At 35.2% G+C, this 22827-nt stretch overlaps 1 protein-coding gene across 1 annotated transcript in view; it reads right to left on the bottom strand.

The window, feature by feature from the left end:
- LOC109063023 (ribosomal protein S6 kinase alpha-2-like) overlaps positions 1 to 18361 on the bottom strand; it is a 41083-nt gene extending 22722 nt beyond the window's left edge. The window contains exons 1-5 of the mRNA XM_042768419.1: positions 17958 to 18361; positions 7634 to 7750; positions 5124 to 5205; positions 3243 to 3323; positions 2732 to 2811 (exon numbers count right to left, since the gene is read on the bottom strand). Coding sequence (XP_042624353.1) covers positions 2732 to 2811; positions 3243 to 3323; positions 5124 to 5205; positions 7634 to 7750; positions 17958 to 18056 — 459 coding nt within the window. The 5' untranslated portion in view covers positions 18057 to 18361. The remainder of the gene's footprint in view (positions 1 to 2731; positions 2812 to 3242; positions 3324 to 5123; positions 5206 to 7633; positions 7751 to 17957) is intronic.
- Positions 18362 to 22827: the final 4466 nt, after the last annotated feature.

The following is a 22827-nucleotide window of genomic DNA, read 5'->3' as shown; positions in this document are numbered from 1 at the left end:
TTTATCATCCATCATGTGAAAATCACAAGTGATTGATTGCTTTCTAAAGCAATGGCACATGTCTCCTCAGTAAGCTGCATGATTCATGTCTGTAGCACAAGTTATGCACCAGTTATGCACATTAAGTTTAATACTTAGGCTTATGGGTTTGTTTTTAACTGTAAATATGAGCAATAGTAATAATGGTGCTTGATTTAACTACCACTGATTTCCATAAATGGCACATCAAAATAAAGTGCATGCACTTTGCATGAGGCATCTGCTGAGCTTTTTAAAGCAAAACAGCGGTCTTGTTGTTATAGATAATGCAAATATAGAATTATTTCTTCCTTTCAACCGTAAATGCTTCTGTGCTTTGAAACTGCAATATACATGTTTGTAGCACAGGAACAGATTTCGTAAGGAGTGGTTATACATGTTTGTTGCACAAGACCAGTATAGCAACATGACATGATGTCACACCTTAGAAGTCCAATATTATGCTTTTAAATAAACCTTGCCATTTCTTATCCGATTACCACGGCAACCAAAGTTATTCTTGGTGGTTTGCTGCATGTACTTTTTATAGATTTAAACCACTCACTTATCGGTTGGAGAACTCTTGAATATCAGAGGCTGTAATTTTGTTAAGTGTGAAACTTAAGAAGCACTATGTAATCTTATTTTTCAAAATAATGTCAGAAGGTATATATATATTCATCACAATATTAAAATAAAGTGATAAAGTGATCACAGAGGTGAATTTTTGTTTTCAGGTGATTTGTCCCCATCATGAATAGTATGTAACAAACATTGCACGAAAAAAAAAAATATTGCAAGAAAAAAAAAAAAAAAATCTTTAAAGATGCCAATCTGTCCAGTTAGGAAACATAAGTGATTGTGTATCAGTTTCACCTGCTTTGGTGGAAATGAAAGGGTCAACAGGTGTATGGGAATGGTTTTGCAGGTGGTGGACACAATTGCTCTCTCCTTATTCTTTCTGACTTTGTCTCTAATTTTGTGTTTTATTAGGGTCCTCTTCACTACTTGAGGCAACCAACAACCCAATCAGACAGTCCAGCTCCTCCGGGATGGCACATTGTTTCATCGCAAAGAGGTTTAATGTGTCATCCCAGTACAGTCTCAAGAGCATGGAGGAGAATCCTGAGGATGGAACGTTATACACGGAAAGCTGGACAGGGTCATAGAAGGGCAACAACCCAGCAGCAGGACTGTATCTGCTCCTTTGATTATGGAGGAAAAGGAGGAGCACCACGAGAGCCCAATAAAATTACCTCAAGCAGGCTACTGGTGTGCATGTTTCTGACCAAACTGTCCTTTAGTGGGACCTGTGCTTACAGCCCAGCAACATGAAGCTTGATTGGCATTTGCCAGAGAACACCAGGAATACCCTTGGTGGGTCGCAGAGACCTCCCTGTGCTTTGCAGATACAGTACTGCAAAGTGTATGTCAAATTTTGACCACAACTGTATATATGGGTAGTGGATAATAGGAAAGATCCAGAAGCCGAAATTTACCAGAAGTGCTCTAGTGTCGAAACTCATTACTTATTTAGGAAGAGAACACACACACACACACACACACGTACACACATGTACGCATTTATGAAGGTATTGACAATAACAGAATTGTCAGTAAAGAATGACCTTGCTTTCAGTTGCTGAGAATATCTTCAGCACACAGGGGATATATTACAAACTCTATACTACCGTTAGACACAAACTGTGCTTATCAATGTAAAACAAATTATTTCCCCTTAATCCTTACCAGCATCTAGACGGTACTGAATTTCCCAACAATGGCACTGATAATTTTCCCACGATGGCCTCTGCTGCTATAATGTGCGATTCACAGCTCAGAGAGTACAGGTTTCAGCAAGCCTTGCTGTCAATGGATCAATAATCACATTTGTTCCCATGAGCAAAGGGAACAGATCCTTGAGGAGAGTTTACATTGAATTTGGGAGATTAGAAAGTGATGTAAACTAGAAAAATCAAACACTCCATTAAGGAGAATTAAAGTAAAGTGAGTGCTAAGAGGGACCAATTAAACCATCTATCAGAGAATATGGTGTAATAAATAGAGAATCTATCAGTTCATTCTGCACATGTGGATATAACTCTGTTGCAGGTGGATGTTTTGGTAATTACTAAATGACTGAATGCTTACAGCCTATCACTAAGCAACTGCTAACTAGCTCAATTGTATAATGAGTGGACACAAATACTTTGATGTTATTACGGTGTACTCGTTTACTCACTCTCATGTTTCCCCAAACCTATATGACTTTTTTCTCCCCTAGAGCACAAAAGGAGAAATTTAGAAGAATTTTCACTGCGATCTTTTACATTCAATAAACTTAAAAGAGAATGCTGTCAATCTTTATTAACATATTGGCTGTTTATTAGTACTTATAAAGCACATATTCTGCACGAGCATATTCTACATCCCTAATCCTACCCAATAGCTAAACATAACAATTACCTTACTAACTATTAATGAGCAGCCAATTAGGAGTTTATTGAGGCAAAAGGCGTGGTTAATGGTTTGTTAATAGCGAGAATTGGACCTTAAAATAAAGTGTGACTTATATATTATATATATTAGGGGTTTAGAGCAGCATAAGTTATAACAAGACATAAGCATTTACAACCGTACAAGCATGCCGTGTTTGCCTGTTTTGAAACAGCAGAATTATTCATTTGACTTGAGCGGTTTCACAAAAACTGACCTCTTTGGAGAGGCGTGTGAAAAGATCTCCCCCTCTGAGAAAGTCCAATATAAGGTACAGCTTTCCTTCTGTCTGAAAGGCTGAGGGGAAAAGCAACAAAGGTGACATTTAAGTAGTATTTTAAGAAGCACAAGGCAAAAAAAAAAAACTGTAGTAACCTGAAATTGTAGTTTGCGAAGTTACGAGCCACCCATAATTTAAATGTTACATTCAAGCTCCTCGCTATCTTTTTTTTTTAAATAAGTAATTATCAGACAATATAAATTACTTTTAGAATCAGATCAGACATAATCAAACTTGAACAGAAAAGATTACATACTAGCTCATTACTGTAAAGGCTACAGTGCTATGTGAGCTACTGTCATACAACAATAGAATGTAGCATTTCTACATGCAGTTAGTCACTGTCTGTTTGTCACTTCGGTAGAGCACAGGGGGTTCAGAAACTGATGTTCTTGTCTAAATGCTCTTGTTCTGTTGTTTACAGTCTCCCCTTGAGAAAACAACTCACCATAGTGGAGTTTGACAATGAAGGGATGATTCACTTCTGCAAGAATGTCTCGCTCCATTTTCGATCTCACTCTGTCCCGCACTAAAATACATAGAGACAAAATGAAGAGACTCATTATTTATGATTACAAATAAAATTATGATTAAATAATAAAAAAAACACATTCACTGTCATTCATTCCATTGAAAAGCAAGCAAGTGTACAACGAATTGCAAAATGCAGATCATGAGACTTGGATCCATCTGTATAGTGATTTATGTTAATATTGATATACATTTTTATAGAACCTAAAAAACAATCTAAATATGTTTCCTTGAAATAAATCTATACAAGGGTACATTCATATGACAATAATGTGATATGAATATATATATATATATATATATATATATATATATATATATATACACACACACACACACACACACACACACAAAAAGTATTATATATATATATATATACACACACACACACACACACAAAGTATTTTATATATATATACAAACTATATAAAATACTTTGTGTGTGTGGGAAAGTTGGGGAAAAAGTAAAATTGGAAATGCATGACAGAATGATGATGAAACAACACAAATTTATTAAACAGAGCAATGGCACACTATCTAAAAAACTTCTAAAAAAAAAAAAGAAGTGATGATGTAGTGGGGTTGTTTAATAAAGGTGGTTGATCATCAACAGAACAGGAAACAGGTGCAAAACTAATTAGAAACTATAACTACCACTACTACTACTTAATGCTTTAAATGTTTGTGGAAAAACTAATAATAATTTGTTGTGTACTTTACACATTTCACAGCTGCCTGCCATCTTGTAGCTCCCAATTACTTAGTTTGGATATGCAGATGTCTAAATGAGTGTTACATTACAGTGATGACATGAAAACATGAACAGTTCTTATTAAGAAAAGATCAGATATGGATATTTAGACATAACTACAGTAATTAGATATGCACCAGGTTAAAATATCAGATCTAAGATTTATTTTTTATTTTTTCAGTTTATACGCTTGCAAGATGATATGATCTGTGCCCGATATGATTTATGTTACTTTATGTTATTAGTTTAAAAAGTCAGTGTTTAGATGAATGACGTTGATTCTGTATATTTTAACATCAAAAAATCTACAGACTTCACCTTTAAGCCTGCAGCACTACAAATCTTTGACAAGTATGACATCAAAAGCAGCATGTAAGGTGCATCATCCACACGAATGTTTTACATTCTTATGTAACAGCTGCAGCATTGCTGTGGACTGACAGTGAGGAGCCACAGTCACCAACACTGTTATTTTCATTCACACGTACATGAAGAACTTGCACAACATCAACCGCCGAGAGCAAAGACTTTGGGATGTAACCATGGTTACATCGAGTGAATAAGTTATGTGGGTTGTGAACAGGTTGTGAAATAAACTACCACTCCAACTTGAGCATTATGAATCACTTTCATAACTGCAGTTTTGTTTAAATTTGTGTAAAAACAAATGCTTAAGACTTCAGGTTCATCTGCTTTGTTTGTTTTTTAGATTAATTCATTGTCTTTGTTCCAGGGAGCTGCTATGGATCTGAAGTTTGCAATAATGAAAAACTGTCACTCAGGAAAATTGCCCGGGTGTCTGAGTGGGACCATTTCCCCGAATGTTAAACAAGTTGATGATTCAGATACTCCTTAAAAATCAGCTAGTGAGCACTTCAGGCATCCTAGCAGCTCAGTTATGACTCACAGGTTAGATGTCATGTTGCGGTGAAATAATAACTGCAGGTTTTACATCAGTGCATACAGTGACAAATGCAAAGCACGCAAATTGTAGAGTAAAATCATAATTAAGAACACATCATTTAAGGGCTTAAGGGTCAGTTTTACCTTTAAGTGTTGCTTTTTTCAAGACCTTCATGGCATAGAGTTGTCCTGTATCTGAACCTCTGATTTTTCTCACCAAGAACACCTGTAAAATGAAACGTAAGGTCAAAAACCCATAATATTCACACATCTTAGAGCACGTGTCAAACTCTGGTCTCGGAGGGCCACTGTCCTGCTGAGTGTAGCTCCAAACACCTGCCTGGAAGTTTCTAGTAATCCTCTAGTAATCTAGTAGACCCTGATTAGCTGGATTAGGTGTGTTTAATTAGGTTTGATTAGACAGTGGGCCTCCAAGAACTGAATTTGACACCCCTGTATTAGGGCCTGTTAACATCTGGTCACGTCATGTGATCGTGAAAAGATTGGGTAGCCTATAAATGCCCTCTGAAATGCTTTTGAGATGGATTTAAATTCAATCACTTAATCCACTTCAGGAGCTGATCTGAGATGCATTCCAGATGAAACTGGACAAGTTTAAATGCATCCGCTTGTTGAAACCACATATGTAAATTTTTGCTCCTCCCAAAAAAAAAAAACCCAAAAAAAGAACAAATAAATGTGTAAACGTGTGCTGTAGGCTATATGACATTATAGCCATTTATGACATCGCTAATGCACCACGCACCGATGCAGATGAGTAGCTGAGTATCTCTTCAGCAAACCAATGCGCAAACTGCCGCAAATGAAAATGAAAGTAAGTTGCAGATGCTTAACACACTCTCATCTTCATTAAAAGCAGTAAAACTAAATTATTTTAGCAGTACTGATGTCGCTCTCTCCCTGTAGCGGTCTTTGATCTTGAGCATAGCTGATGATCAATAAAATGCAGCTCATACCTTATGCTTTCATTGTGAACGCAGTTAAATTTGCATATAATGCAGGAATTGATTCATTTTGCGAAAACGCATTTATGTAAATGGAACCATTTTAACAAATCTAAGGGCCTGTTTACATCTGGTCACTTCATGTGTTTTTACTGATTGGATGGTTATCTGATTTATTGGTTCTATTTACACTTGGCCACATTAATGTGTCTCCATAAAACCGATATAAATCTGATCTTAACTCCCTCATTATATGCTAGTTCACAAGAAAAGCAACCTGTATTTTATTCATCATCAGCTAATTTCAAGATCAGAGACCACAACAGCCCTTACGCAAATGAACCATGGTTAGTTTTCGTAAGGGAGGAGAGAGAGTGGCATCAGCACTGCTAAGATAACTTAGTATCATCAGTTTGTTGAAGAGATACTCCGCTGCTCATCTGCAGCAAAGCCATCTGGCTATAACATGTCATATAGCCTATAACACAATCTCACACATTTATTTTTTTAACATTTTGGGAGCAGTACAATTTATATATGTGGTTTCAACAACTGAATGCATTTACATTTGTCCAGTTTTGTCTGGAATGCGTCTCAGATCAACTCTTGAAGTAGTTTAAGTGACTGGATTTAAATCGGAGGATATTTACACTTGATCTTTTTCTCAGATCAACTCTTGAAGTAGTTTAAGTGACTGGATTTAAATCGGAGGATATTTACACTTTAGTCAGTGTCCAGGGGCTCTCAAGCTCCAAAAGGGTGAAAAACGCCATAAAACATGTCCATAAGACAGTATATATCAAGTCATCTTAAGCCATATGACAGCTTTGTGTGATGACAGACAGAAATGTATTTTCTGCTCTGAGCAGCCTATGTAGCCAGCATTTAAAGACATTAAGACTAAAGTGTCAATGTCTTTTTTCACACAAAGCTATCGCATGGCTTCTGAAGAATGATACCGATACTTTTTTGTAATCATCTTTTGTGTTTCAAAGGGAAAAAGGCACGAGTTAAAGTGGAGTAATTAAACCACTTACACAAGCAGCTAAGGCAACATCCTAACTGACATAGAACATGAGTGATTAAATTGAATTATTCTAAATAGGAAATAACTCATACAAATAGCACAGAAGACTCAATTCAAAGTTGCGCATGTTAGCATGTTGCTAAGCTAACAATACAGTACTCTATTAAACAAAATACACAGCACACATAAGCACAGTGTAAAAGACTTACACTTTTTTTTCAATATTGAGTGAATTAAAATTATATTTATAATCAACAAGTCTCTTGCTTTGTCTATTTTATTAGGATAATTGCATTGCATTCTGGGATTGAATTCTCTGCTAAAAATAAATGTGATGCTAGCTTCAAATCTCTCCAAAGGTATCTCTGATTATGCAGCTTACCTTACTGAACGGCCTTTGTGTTGATCTTACTAGGCTGAAAACTTGCTTGGTTTTAGAACAGGCAGTTATTTTTTGTTTTGGGACACAACTGGTCCTGACTTTCTAAAGTTCAACCGAAGGGTTTATAAGGACACCAAAAAAATGGTTTTACATCCATTAACTCCACATGCATTAACAAAATTACATCCAAACAAATGGCAAATCTAATTTTAGCTATCGATGACTCTGCATTACAGTGGCACACAGAGAATAAGTCAAATGCAGCATTTTCAAAGCTCACCTTTCCATAGGAGCCCTGACCCAACACCTTGAGCAGCTCGAACTGTGACGGGTCTGCTTTCTCAAAGCCCTCTTTCACATGATGGCTGATATCAAACTCCTTTAAGATGCTGTCATCCTGCAAAGGCAACAGATGGCACGGCTCAGAGGGAAATAAACAAAAGCTTCTGCCATAAAGCTGTGTGTTTAAACATATTTGGCGATACGATGCCAGCTGGCATTATGGATAGCAGTAGTAAACAGGTCAAGGAAAAGGGTTCAGATGGTGTGATCAGGAGTGTATGTATCCCAATGCCATTTTCATAGGTGCTTTTTCACAAAGCAAATGACAAACACAAAAGTGTGCAATATACAAATAACAATAAGAATCACAGGTACTTTGAAATTACTTGGAGCAAAAAGCTGGTCTGTATGGAACCTGCAGAAAGCTCCACAGATTTCAGCAGAATTAGAAAACCTGTCATTTACAAAGATCTACACACCCCTTGGTACCTCGTTGTTTATCAAATATTTTGGCTAATTTGATAATGCTTTGAACTACACGCAAATGTAACGCATGGGGATATACACTGTTAAAGATGCAGACTTTAAGTACACAGACTGCAGTTACAAAGAACTTATTCTTCACTCTGATAGTCTTAGATTTGATGACATGATATCTGCAGGTTATCACTTTTACAGTGTACAAGCAGTGTTAAATATCATGTTTATGTTCAGATTTATTTTTAGTATAAAAGTCATTAGCAGGTTGTGATTTATCCAGTGTGATTTACAGTTTAATTATAGTGACAGGCTACCTGGCACAGTCTGAGGTTAGGCACACACACGCACACACACACACACACACACACACACACGCACGCACACACACACACACACACACACACGTACTGTACATAATCTAAATGATCATTAAAATGTATTTTATTTAAATAAATGTTGAGGAGCTCATGCTGTAGATTAAACTATTTCTCAGTTCTCCTTGGCAAAAATGAACATCAGAAGAACACTTACAATACATTTGCTCCAAGTTAAATTAATAAAAATGAATGTAATTTTAACAGTAAAAACTGTAAAATGCCATGGTGAAAATCCTTTACTCTGTACGGTGAAAAACTGTAATACAGTATATCTAAAGAACCGTTACATGTGATTTTACAGTAAAACACTGTTAATCTAGTTTTTGGAAGTGAAAAAGAAAAGAACAAGTCACATTTGATGTTTCTTTATACTGAAATAACAATGTGTCTTCTAGATTTTTTCATATTTATATACATTAGGGTTTTGTTACATCTTGTTAAATGAATGTTTATTGCATTATTTAAGTGTAATGAGTGTTACCATGATGGTATTTTGTGTGTATGAAATTGTGCACCTTTTACTGTATATATTATTTACCTCAGCTTGTGTGTTTTTTTTCTGTGTTTTTAAAGTGGCTGTCAAAAAAATATTCATATTATTTCAGTCTGTGAAATATATGTTTTTACTATAAATTTAAGATCAATCTGTAAAATTTTAAAGGGGTCATATGATGCGATTTCAAGTTTTCCTTTCTCTTTGCAGTGTTACAAGCTCTTGGTGAATAAAGAAGATCTGTGAAGTTACAAAGACTAAAGTCTCAAAGCCAAAGAGAAATTCTTTGAAAATCTATAAGATATTTTTGGGCACATTTTATTAAAACCACAGAAATCTCCAAATTATTTTGTTCTGTAGTGCTTGTCTGAGCAAGTAACAGTAACCAAGGAGCTTAGCGAAGGGTCGGTTGTGTTCCTAATGCAATCATCTCTCTCGGGCTCTGCCAGGTGAGGGTGGGCGCCTGCAGAGGGGACAGTATGGACTGCAGAGATGTCCCTGTGAACTCAAACGCTGAGCACAGCTGAATGATGCACCGTGCTGGGACTGACACAACTCAGAGACAGCTTAAAGCGGCTTAAGGCACGCCATGCAAACGAATAAATAAATGTGCAGCTGCATTACATAACCAAAGTCCAGCCCGGGCCTCTCCTGTGATGTGATGATGAGTAAACTGAGGATATACAAGCTTCAGCCTCAGCACTGGGGCCTGATTAACAATTCTGACAGCTCCTGTTGAGCCAAGCCAAGCAAAAGAGCTCATTGTGATCATCAGCAGAATATTATCATTTTAATTATAAACACTTGTTTGGTGATAATTCTCCTTAAGTTCATGGGGATGGTAAATGATAGAGGAGAGAATGGGGCTAGTTGTCACATGGGGATGATTACATTCAGGATTTCAGAGTTGTGAAATTCTGTTCTACAAACCAAAACTCCAATATCATATCTTTAAATAGCTCTTGTGAACAATACAACCACGCTGACCAACATTCAGACACTCAAGGGTAATTTGTATATAAACGTGTCATCTGTATATGAAAAAAAATGAGAAATAAACTCATCTTGAGAAATATTTATATGACAACTAGTCCTGGCCTCGCCTTTATATATTCAAATAACTCTTATACGCTGAATTTAGTTTAAGTGCAAGGAAATGGTCTACAAACATTGATTTAAAATGTCACTTCTAAAAAAAAAAAAAAACCTTCCACTTGTCGACAGACCAATCAGGCTTTTCAATTTAGTTTTCAATTTAGGATTGGGCCTGAGTGGTTCCATTTTTAGACTCATCTCACAAAAGAATTTCATTTTGATTGCGTGAAAGCTGTGCTACTGCAATCACAAGCAAACATATACTAGATTTATTTCATTTTGCTCACCTAACTGAGGTTTAATACAAGCCCATTGTGAACTGTGTGACATTATAAGCACACTCCTCACATGAAATCTGTTTCGAATGAAAGACAGCATAATTATGCAGCCTTCTAAAATAACTGTTTTGGCCAAACTCTATGGAACATCACATTCATTGAATGAGAGTGTGTTTAAACGAGAGTGTTTAATTTTGTTATACATGTACTTCATTCAAGACCAAAAAGTATTAAAGTATTAAAATATTGATAAGTATTAATAGTTCAATGATAACTGATGATGGTTTTACACACTTTTGTAACGTTTGGTCCACTGAGGCGAGTGTACTGTAGTTATGAACCCAAGTGCAGCTTTTATTTACAACAAAGACAAAACATAATCCAAAAAGACTTGACTTGACTTGAACAATTGGAACATGAGGGCTATTTGTATCAAACACTAAGGGACACATGACAATAATCAACCAATGAGCAAACAGAACTGAGAGTCACATGACTGTTCAATGTGTCATGTTCTGATTGGTTATTGTCTTGAGGAACCAATAATGAAAGTGTCGTGACATACAGCCAAGTATGGTGACCCATACTCAGAATTTGTGCTCTGCATTTAACCCATCCAAAGTGCACACACACACCGTGAACACACACCCAGAGCAGTGGGCAGCCATTTATGCTGTGGTGCCCGGGGAGAAGTTGAGGGTTCGGTGCCTTGCTCAAGGGCACCTCAGTCGTGGTATTGCCAGCCTGAGACTCGAACCCACAACCTTAGGGTTAGGAGTCAAACTCTCTAACCATTAGGCCACAACTTCCCCAAAGCAGGAATATAAGAGAGCAAGGGAAGCTTGCATAAATCAAATTACAGCATAAATCAAATTACAAAATAAAAGACATGAAAACAAGAACATGAAACAAACCCCAAAACCCCACGTTACACCTGGGAACAGAAGGTTCACTTAAAGTGGGAAATAAATTAATACATTTTTCAACTTGAGAACTATATAAAAAGACACAAAGAATTGTTTAATACACAGAATCTGTTCCAATATCCTGAATCGTAACTATATCAGCATCACTTGGCCATTGAGTTTGGGCTCCTGCTCAATGCTTCTAAATGTTGTCCTATTGTCTTACACACATCCATTCTGTTTTTCTTGATTAGTAAAATGCAGTTATATAGGAGGAATTTTATCTTTAGCTCCATGCATTATTTCTTATAATGCAGACAACAGGTTGAGTAAAACTATGAACATGCAATATAGCGCATATATTTAGCAAAATGCTCTTCTTTATAGTTATTTCTTCTAGCTGACTTATTAGTTTATGGACACCGAATTGTTATTGTGAGCTAAATGCATTGTTATGTGGCACTGTTTACAAGCTTTAAACATTTTTCACAGTTTGAAACACTGACTGAGACATTACATGAGACATTTCAGTAGGTTGTACTGTACCTTATAATATACCTATTGATGTCCATTTATGTTTATTTCGTACTATAGTAGTAAAAGGAAAGATATGATGGGTTCATGTGCCACTTGAACAGATGTGCTAAAGCAAATGCTCATGTCGCATTAAAGAGTGCCAAAATAGTATTTATTGTTTGAATTTGATATGAATTTGGCAGAATTTTGAAGCTGATACTTTGTAAATGTAACAGAGCACAAAGCTTACTGCGATTATTATTGAATACAGCTTGTGCACTACAAATAATACGAAGTTCACGCATTAACAGAACACATATATATATATATATTTCAGCGTGATCATTGATTTATGCTCACAATAATTCAAATTTGATCAATTTAAGTCAAAATTCCAGTCCTTTGTGTCACTGCAGTGATTTTTTTCTCTGGCACAGCACAAACTGAAGTGCATAAAACTCCCTTTACTGTTGTCAAATTTCTGTAATGCATGACATAGTGGCTTATTGCGACAAAAGCTAGAGGACCATTTCAGTAGAACACTAATGTTCATTTCAATATGTACTCTAGAGTAAAAAGAAAAATTCCATTCATTGTCTCCCTAAGGGAATTGATTTTGAACGATAACTTATAAACATTTAAAGACAGACCTACTGTGAGCTACAAGGTTGTTAATCAATGGTATATGCTTTTGTAAATGTAGCCCGCATTATTTTATTATTTATTATTATTATTTAAATAATCGTGCCCAACAGTTCCAAGTGAAAAACATTACCCATGATTCTGCACAGAAATGAATAACAATCAGAAAATCGTGAGTAACAAATTGCACCAAAAGCTGAAAAACTGCGCTTTTGCACTCTGTTTGCCCAGAATTACATTTATTAATATTAACTAGATAGATTTCTACCTTTTCTAAGTAAACGTCTTCAATGTAAAGTTCTATGAATTTTTATCACCCACCAGGTGAAAATCGTACACCAGTTGCTCAGAAAAGTAGCATAGCAGTCTAACTCCAGGCTGTTTATACACTGAGAATATAAATAATAGATAATAATTAAATATATAATAAATATAGATAATAATATAGAATGTGCAGGGATGGAAGTGTGTTTTCCTGCATTTATCAACTTTATCCAGTCAGAGGAATCAGTTTTATAAGATATATTTTCACATAATCCTGGATATATTTAACACATTTCTACAAAATAAGGTCAATGCTTTTGAAACAATTAGCACAGCCATCCAAGCACTCCTATTTTAATTCAATTTCACTTCAAAATTAAGTAGTCATGGCATTGTTTTCAGCCAACACATTACTGTAAAATCATCGTGCTCAAACAGATTAGAGATTTTATTGTTGAAATAGTATTCTATTATTTCACATTATATTTATGATATAATTCCCAGCAGTTCTTTCTGAAGGTACATTTTGGTGCGCTGAAGTAACTACTGAAGACAAGTGCATGTGTCGTAATAAAATCTTTAATATCTTTGCAAATCTGACACGTGACAACTTGGACAGCGTTGCATAACCTGATATGGATAAAGATCTGTTAGATCCCTGTATAGAAATTAATGCCCGGACTTAGATTAGCTTGGATTTTACTTCAGCTCTTACATAAGTAGATTAGCCATATAATGAATTGTTAATAAACTTAACATGCATCAAATTATAGATGAAACTATACGTAACCCTGAATACAGAATGATGAGAGCAGAATTGCATGGCTTCCTTTACAAAAAAGGATTAATAAAATCTTGCTTCTTTAGCATATATGGCAATACCTTGTATCAAGAACATAATTAACTTCAAATAAAGAAATAAATCTTTATTTTTATCAGGCCAACATACCTGTGTAGTTTAACAACAAGGAGAGAAAAATCAAAACTGTCTTCTGTAAAAAGATCCATCTGTGACCTTTATATTTGCATCTCATTCTTTGTTCATGTCTTTATTTCTTCAATTCTGTAAACACCGATGTTATTATCATAACAGAACAACATTGTTTGTATTATGCAAAAATATTGCTTTGTTTATGCTTGTTTTTGGTACTGTTGGGAATTGTGGGTTATTGTATATTATTCTGTATACTGTTGTTTCAATGTTGATTATAATTGATTCTCTTGGTTTAAGTTGCTGATAGTTTTTTTTACAAAAATATGCGGGCAGTTTACTTGACTGCTTGTAGGTCTAAGTTCATTTAGCTGCATAAAAACCTGACTGGTCAGCCTACTCTGTCTGGAAAGTTTGATGTAAGAAAAAAAAATGTGTGTGTGTACAAACAAAGCATTGAAGTTTCTATTAAAATAAAGTTAACCACAGACCGTAAAGGAATAGTTCACCCCAAAATGGCCCTCACATCATACAAGATGTACAGTAGATGAGTTTGTTTCTCCATGGGAACAGATTTGGAGAAATGCAGCATTCTATTACTTGCTCACCAATGGATCCTCTGCAGTGAATGGGTGCCGTCAGAATGAAAGTCCAAACAGTTGATAAAAATATGACAACAATAATCCACATGTAATACACAAAGTCTCCAGTCAATCAATTAATGTCTTGTGAAGTGAAAAGCTGCATTTTTGTAAGATAAAAATCCATCAAGATTTTTTTTTCTTTAAACCATAATGTTTCCTCCAATGAAAAACTCAATTTCCTGTTGTCCTCTCACGTCTCAAATCCACCGACATATTTGTTCAGAACAAGTGATTTGGACTGTTGTCGATTGCAAATGGTGCTTGATCTGTGCATATTTCTCTCCTGGTTCAGACGAAATGACTTTTTCACTGGCGAAAGCAATATTATGGATAGTGGACTCATATTTTAGCTATAAAAATGTCTAGATGGATCTGTTTATTACAAACAAGCCTTGCTTATTACAATGCTTTTTTTACTTCACAAGATGTTAACTGATGGACTGGAGTCGCGTGGATCCATTGGTGAGCAAGTGCTGTAATGCTAAATTTCTCCAAATCTATTCGAAACAAACTAATCTTGGATGAGTACATTTTCAGCAAATTTTCATTTTTGGGTGAACTATTCCTTTAACATACTCATAAATCGAAAACAGCTACACTAAAAACCCATTGGAAATGTGCAGTAATATATTGTATGTAAGCATCACATTGGACAGTTGTTTGCTATTACATCACAGACTGACATCATACACTGATCTTTTTGTCTTGCATTGTGCAATGTTGATTACTGATCTCACATTTAATTAAACCTGCCTTCTTATCATTGTACCTCTCCACATAATTGCTTTTGCCAAACCCGATGACTTCAAAGCTAAGCTTAGAGATGCTGGGCCTGTGTTTGCACTAACTAAATTACTCCAGCCATTTCATTTCCCGGGCTGTGTTATAGGCTGACTATACTTATCACTGGTGTTTAAATATGATCTCCTCTCTTCAGGGTTCTGTCTTTATCTGCATTAAAGGTTACCAAGACCTTCTCAAAACACTGAGAATGAGCATCTAAACTCATTATGCTCAGAATTACTGACATTTCAAATCTCATACATTAGTTAAAGTTAATACATAGATTTAATAAGGTGGTAAAAAAAACCTTTTGTAGACAGTGGGACTTTATTATAGCCTGAATGATGAATTAAGGGCATTATTATTATTATTATTATTGAGTTAATTATTATTATTATTATTGTTTTAATTATTATTTTTTATTATTTTATTAATGTACATTTGTATTTTTTTTTTTTGTTTTATTTTATTATTTTAATATTAATGTATAAATTTATAATTTGCTATTTTTGTTTTGATGGTGTTTGTGATACAGTGTCTGGAAGTGACAGTAAATTCATTCTCTCTTAAAGAAACATACTTTTGGACAGATTTTTGAGTTTATGAACATTAAAAGAAATATTGAAATACATTGCATACAGGTGAGAGTCCAAGGTCTTGCATATTCCAATTCACTATGCCATTGCCAGGAAGACATTTGAGAAATAATGAGTTGCTTTAATTACAGTGTGGAATTAATTAAACACTGTGAAATATTTATCATTTCAACAGTGAAATGATAAGAAAACATAATTGTGGGGAAGGAATGTGCATGCAATGCTTGATTTGGAATATGCAGATCTCCGAGCTTGAAGCACACATCTTTTCAGAATAAAAATAATCCAGAATATGGATCTTAATGACAATGCAGAGTACAGTACATGCAGTACTTTGCTAATCTAAAACTAAGCATCATATGGATTTCCAATATTTCAATCCTGTTTTGGCAATTGAACATTCAATGACTCATCATCTCAAAAGGCTGTGTCAAGAGTTTTGTCAGGTTCAGTGATGCATGGAGCTTTAACACATCAGAAATTTCTGACAACAGTGGCGACATTTAGCTGCATAACAGTGAAAAAGAAAGCGTTTCTATTTAAATATTTCAAAGACGACGAAATAATAAGACAAAATGTATGCCATAAAGAAACTAAAACCAACAAGTACTAAAATTCCTAGTTAGTGCACGCATGCACACACACACACAAAACTTTTCCACGAGATGCTGAACTATACACGATATTGATGGAATATGTTTGCCTAAATGTGTTCTGTTGTTGTTTTTGTGTACAGTGTGATAATTTTGTGACTCTTCTGAGGCCTTAACTTTTAATACTGAGAGACAGGTATGTTAGCTTTGATCATTGTTGCCAGCAGACATTTGAGTGTTCCGCAAAAACAACACAGGAAGGGTCCACAGCTGTTAGAAATCTAACCAGGACATGCTGTTGTTTACTGCTTCTGCTGAGGTTGGTGTGTACTGCCTCGGATGAGAATCATATTGCAGTCGTTCTTAAATTACATAATAATCAATAACATTTTTAAAAGTTGTTCAATCTTGAGCCTAATTATACTTAAAAAGAAAAAAAATATGTATATACCAAGGGAAATGTTACAAAAAAAAAAAAAAAAAATATATAATAATAATAATTATAATAATAATAAAATAAATCCACGGTAAATACTGGATGCTGTGGTTGGCATAACTTTACCATAAAAAAAATACAGTGACATTGTTAAAAGCATAATGGAAAATCATTTGATGAGTATATTTTAAAGATCCTAACTGTAAAATAAATTGTATAGTGTCAGACCTACATATTTTGGCTATTATAATCCACTTTGTTACTGTAAAATGTGCTGATAATAACAGGTATACAAGGGAAGGCCACACACACAAACACAAATAACTAATTAATTAAAAAAATAAAAACTATACAGCACTTGTGGGAAATAATAAAATTAAGATTCATATTGAGTGTATAATTTTACCCTCACAGACAAAAAACACCATCAGAGTTATACAACATAATAATAATAATAATAATAATAATAATAATAATAATAATAATAATAAAACTTTTTACCTATACAACAATGTAACAAACAAATGTGATTGTTTATGTGCAGGGAAATGCCGCGTTATCAGTAAATTGAGGTGACAAATCATCTTTTTACCTCTAAATATATTTTAACAATATTTTAGGCATTCTACAATATTGTAAAATATAATTACATGTTTGTTTTTGGATAGAATTTTCACTGTTTACATTTTCTTTTTTTACAGTGTCAGTGTCAAGTCCCAATCAAACTATTAAGAGTCCCAAAATCTGTAAAAAAAAAAAAACCTAAACTGCTCCTGTAGGACATCACCAACTCTTTTAAAATGTAAAACCCTTACAGCTTTGTACAATTTTCCTGCTGCAATTAACCCAATACTTTATATGCAGGGTGTAAAGATACACAATATACAAAAGGAAACAACAAATACAATAAGAACTGCAATGGGATCTTATTTGATTCTTGGCGAATCTTTCAGGATGTGTTCCAAATTATGAGGAATCCCTTCCACATTCCTATAGCCTATGCTTTTCTGACTAGACCCGGCTATTTCAAATCAAAGCCTATGAGAAATCTAATCGGAAACACAATGCATGTTTGATGCAAACAACCAAATAAAAGCGTAACCAAATATAAATCTGAGCAACGCTAAACACTGAAATATTTGCCGTTGTGTTTTCACATTTCGCGCTTCAGAACAACTTTACACAGCAACAGTCAGATGTCGTCGACATGGTTTACAGGCACTACACACCTTTAATTCAAGAAATAAGACACACAGGATGGCAGGCGAAACAAATGAAGTGATACCCACCTCTAGTTTGCATAAACTCGAGCTTTTGGATCGCGACTTTCTGCGCAGGTACACGGAAAACCATCTTCTCACTGTAAATTTGCGCATGTTCGTATCCATTGTCCCGGCTCGCCTGCTACTCTCTTCAAAAGACAAATTATCTGTCCAGCGTTTAAATTCAGATCAGCACAACAGTGGGGATTTACAGTCGCCTCCCTCCACTAATCCATAATGCTCACTTATGAGGAGGGGAGGAGGCCATGACAGAGCCAAACCTGCAGGTTCGGGGTCGTGCGCGGACGCTGACCCGTCCCACTCGCGCGGGATCGCTAGTTGGGTTGTGGCACGGCAGAGATGTCGGGAGCTGTCCTCCTCAGAACCACCTTCACACACATGCTGTGCTGAAGATCCCTCCCCAGTCACTGAGATCCTTAAAGCTGAAGGCTGGCTGTTTTTATTTATTTATTTATTTATTTATTTATGTTAAATGAATTAGTTCTATTCCAACTAAATATGCTGAGGGGACTATAAGAAAGCCATTCATATGTTAAAGACCCTGAAAAAATAAATAAATAAATAAATGCTGAGGCTCTATGGTGCTATCAAAACAATGCTCTGATTGTTGAATCAGCTTTGTCACAACCAATGAGTAATTTTGGGGCTGTTTTTCTGGCCAATGGAAAACAGGAGGAGCGTTTGGGAAAAAAAACTTGTCTTTGACTTCTGTATTTTCAGAGCATGAACTTTCAACTTAATTCAACTTTTCAAATCTGATGGACGCTCTGCCCCTGTGGACTTATGGGATAGCAAGTTGTACTGTGTGAGTGCGTTTCATAATCTCAGTGGATGATGTTGGTAACCCAGATATTGTTTGTCTTTCATAAATACTGCATATTTGAAAACCCAGCTCATTTAACATACTGCTTTTTGCACAGGGTAAGATGGGGTAAGGTGCTCCCCGGGACAATAAGATGACCAAGATGATTTTTCAGATGGCACAGAATCTCAGCATTTTGAAGAATTGCAATAGTATTTTTTAAATTTTGCCATTTAATCTGAATATCAACATTTGTGTGATTTAGTCAGTCAAAACAGCTTTGAGCTTAACTGATCTAATTTTGTGTCTCTGGAAAATATGACACTGAATACTGATGGTTTTTATTTCTGTTTGTTAATGAGGGATCTGTAGACACATAAGTGTTTGTGGACTTGTGGAGTAAAAAATATAGTTTTTATTTTGAAGTAAAAAAAGACAACATTAGACCCTTGGTGTCAAATATCTTGAAGTGTTTTAGTGTTTTTTTTTTTTTTTTTGTGCATTGACTTTACTATGTTATGTCAAGCTGCATAAAAGATATGCCTGCATTTACATTGGTTTAGCAGTTTGTAGGCAGTAGTTAGGTTATTACAAATGAGAAATATCCAACAACATATTGCATAATTTTCACCACACCTAATTTGTCAAATAGAATATTAAAGAAAAATACTGTTTTGGAACTATAGACAGTTTATGACACTGATCGATTTTTTTTTTTTTTTTTTTGACTTTATATTGATTGGCTAATTAAGGCAATGACTCATCAGCGGCACTGAAGACAGAGCTGGTTGTGCTCTATAAATAGAAAGGACTGACCTGGCCTCAAGGGCTAATCTTGCTTTGAAAGGCTGAACAGGAGCATCTTCAGACGGCTGGTGGTACCTGCAGCCTTCACTTTAGTAATTATACTCCATTCTTGAAGGTGCTGTAAGCCATTTTTCTTTGAAATATCAATACAATGTGATGTATTATGTGTTGTCTTTGTGACAGCCCTTGGCTCCATAAAGAGCAATTAATAAATAAAACAAAAAAGAGTCAGTTGAGCGGCCTCTCCTTTTTTAACCAAATTAGAAAAGGTCTTTGTCTGTCAATTTTGTTACAGATGGTGACACTGGGTTTGCAGGCCTGACTTTGAAGCATTCAAAACCAGTGACAGCAAAAGTTAGCAAAAGTAATATATTTTTTCTTCTAAGAATATATAGGTTTCAACAATGTTTCAGTAAGAATAAGTTAGTCGGAGCTCATATTTTCTCCCTCTGCCATGCTTTCGAAAAGGCCTTCTCCAGGAAGTAGACTTAACAACAGGATTCTGTTTGCTTGCTTTATTATGCAATCAGTTTCAGGCAGCACATTGATAATGCACTGCATGTCATTTTGTATCACTTTATTATACATTTACATACACACACATGCACAAATATGTAGTTTTGTTAATAAAGTCTTTTAGATCAGAAGTTCTTAACCAGATATTTCTTTTGCTGTAATTATGACAAAGATTCCTTTTTAAAAACACTTTACAGAAACTGGAAGTAGGCCTGTTTAGGGTGGCCACCTGTTTGATTTTAGGATGGACAGTCGGTTTTGAAGTATCATGCCCGCCTACTGGTGCAGCGGGATGCTCATTTGTCCACCTAGATGGTGTATAATTAACAAACAGATAAATTAATTTTTGAATGATGTACATTTTTGATATAATATTATCAGTATTGACTGTTTTGCACTATTCCGCCAATGAAACTAGTTCCAAATTGACAAAGTGTCTCTGATCAACATAGTGATGTTTTTTGAACAAATTGGGTGAGTCAATGGTTTAATTTCCAATTCGTAAAGACGGCTCACTTATTGATGCATATTGCTTTTATTTTATGGTTTTTATCCTGGCTTTACTGAATCCTGCAAAGTGTCGCCATTCTTGATGTTAGAGAAAAGGCCACCCAAATTCTACTTTTATATCTCGATTTTATGCTTTTTCTTAGCATTTTATTTAGTTAGATTCTTATTATACAGTATATGAAAAAGAATTTGTTAAATTAAATACTTGAAATACTTACCAAAGTTGCGTTTTCTTTGAAAGTTTGTCCCCTTTTTGAGAACCACTGTTTTAGTGTTTAGTGCTAGATGTGCTAATTACAACTGGCAGAACACAAGACAAACAAAAGCTGATATCCTTTATAAAACAATAAAAACCACTGAAAGTTGTTGTATAATTTACACAACGATTGGTTAATTAATCATGTTCAAGAAAAGGGCAAAGGACTGTGTTTGAGTTGCTGGTGGAATAAACTCTTTGCCCTGCATATGTATTGCTGCCAAAAGCCAATTAGCACAGTTAAATCAGCCTTGAGAAATGAAGAGGTCCTTCAGGGCATTTACAGGTGTCCCCTGCCCGCTGAAGTTGCAGTATAAAGGCCTCGGTACAGAACACCTGTGCTAAGTGGAGCATCCTGAAGCACACTGCGCTGTGTTAGGATGGAGTGTGTTTTAATGCGTGTAATGGTGTATAACTTCTGCTGTGGGATGATGTGCCTGTGGGGCTAGAAGTACACTGTCTGACTGTAATAGCCCTGAGGTTTAAAGATACGGATGCTGTAAATTATCCTCAGCTCTGCAGTCAAGCAGCAAATGTAAGAAATGCTGTGTATGGAAATGCAATATTTGCTCATGCAATGATGTGTAGTTTGCGTATACGGAAACCAGTGTGCTTATTACTTTCCAAAGGTAACACCTGCCTATTTAGGGATAAATGCAAGCTTTGATTAGTCTCAGGAACTGTAAATAAGTGTGCATAAACATGTTATTTAAGCAAAATTTCATTTAAAAAAACAGTAGCCAGATACTAGTTTCTCGTCTGTCATGCATACAAAAAAACAACACTGTATGGAAGCCCATTGCAGTCTAAAAAAATATATTAATAAAGGTAACTGCAACTTTAAATCTCACACATTAACTTTATTTTCCACAATTATGACACAATACTGAAATCTCCTATTTGTGACTTTATATTTCACAATATGCCGTTAACATTTCAACTTTATATATTACAAAAACTACTTTATATCCAGTAGCACACAATGTGACTGTATAATTATTATAACACATATTATGTCACAATTACAGAGACTTTAGAGACACTCGCTCTTGCAGTATAAAGAACTTTTTAATAATGTAAAGAAACTTTTTCCATTCTAAAGAACATTTTGTGCAATGGAAAAGTTCTATGGTTCATCATGGAACCATCAATCCCAATAAAGCACCTTATTGTATATAATAAAGGGTTAAATTCAAAGTTGGATTACAATTCTTCATCCAGGAGCTGAATTGAAATTTCAAAGGCCTTCCTAATACAGTTGGGAATGGTGCACATCCATGAGTGATGGTGTTCTGGCAGATGAGATAAAGACTCACTGCTCCATACGGGTTATCTTACAGGTGCACTGCTGCTTCCATTCATATTGAACGTAATCCACCAGACAAGAGAGAGCTATTTAATTCAGTCATTTTGACATACTCTCTGTCTCTCTCTCTCTCAGTGTCTAAGAGAGAGTGGAAGAGTGAGACACATTGGATGCATCAGAAGACATTTATTCTCATACACTCACTGTTACATTTCTGTCTGCAACTGCAGTCAAGGCCAAATCCAATGTCAATAATCGTGCTCTCTCAGAACAAAAGGTGTATGAGAGGACAAATCCGCTACTTCAAAGAACACATTTATCCCTTTCCATTAACTGTAGCTTGAAAAGTAGATAAAGACTTTTCATGATACCTTTTAGACCTGTTTACTCTGTTTATGTATTTTTTTCAGAGAGGTGCATAGCTGTAATCATTTATGGGTTGAAAGTCTCTGATGCAATAGTGTGGCCGCTTTATAAAGGTACATGAGTAATTAAATAATAAATACAAACATAGATGAAGAATGTTTCATGTAAGATAACATAAATACTGTACATCTCTAAATAAATACTAAATTAATCTGAGGAGTTCTGAGTGGTTGCTAGGCAGTTGTTAGGGTGTTCTGACAGTAAGATAGATAGATAGATAGATAGATAGATAGATAGATAGATAGATAGATAG

The sequence above is a fragment of the Cyprinus carpio genome, chromosome A13 (assembly GCF_018340385.1).
Source record: "Cyprinus carpio isolate SPL01 chromosome A13, ASM1834038v1, whole genome shotgun sequence".
Lineage (NCBI taxonomy): Eukaryota > Metazoa > Chordata > Actinopteri > Cypriniformes > Cyprinidae > Cyprinus > Cyprinus carpio.
This window is presented reverse-complemented; position numbering and strand designations above follow the sequence as displayed.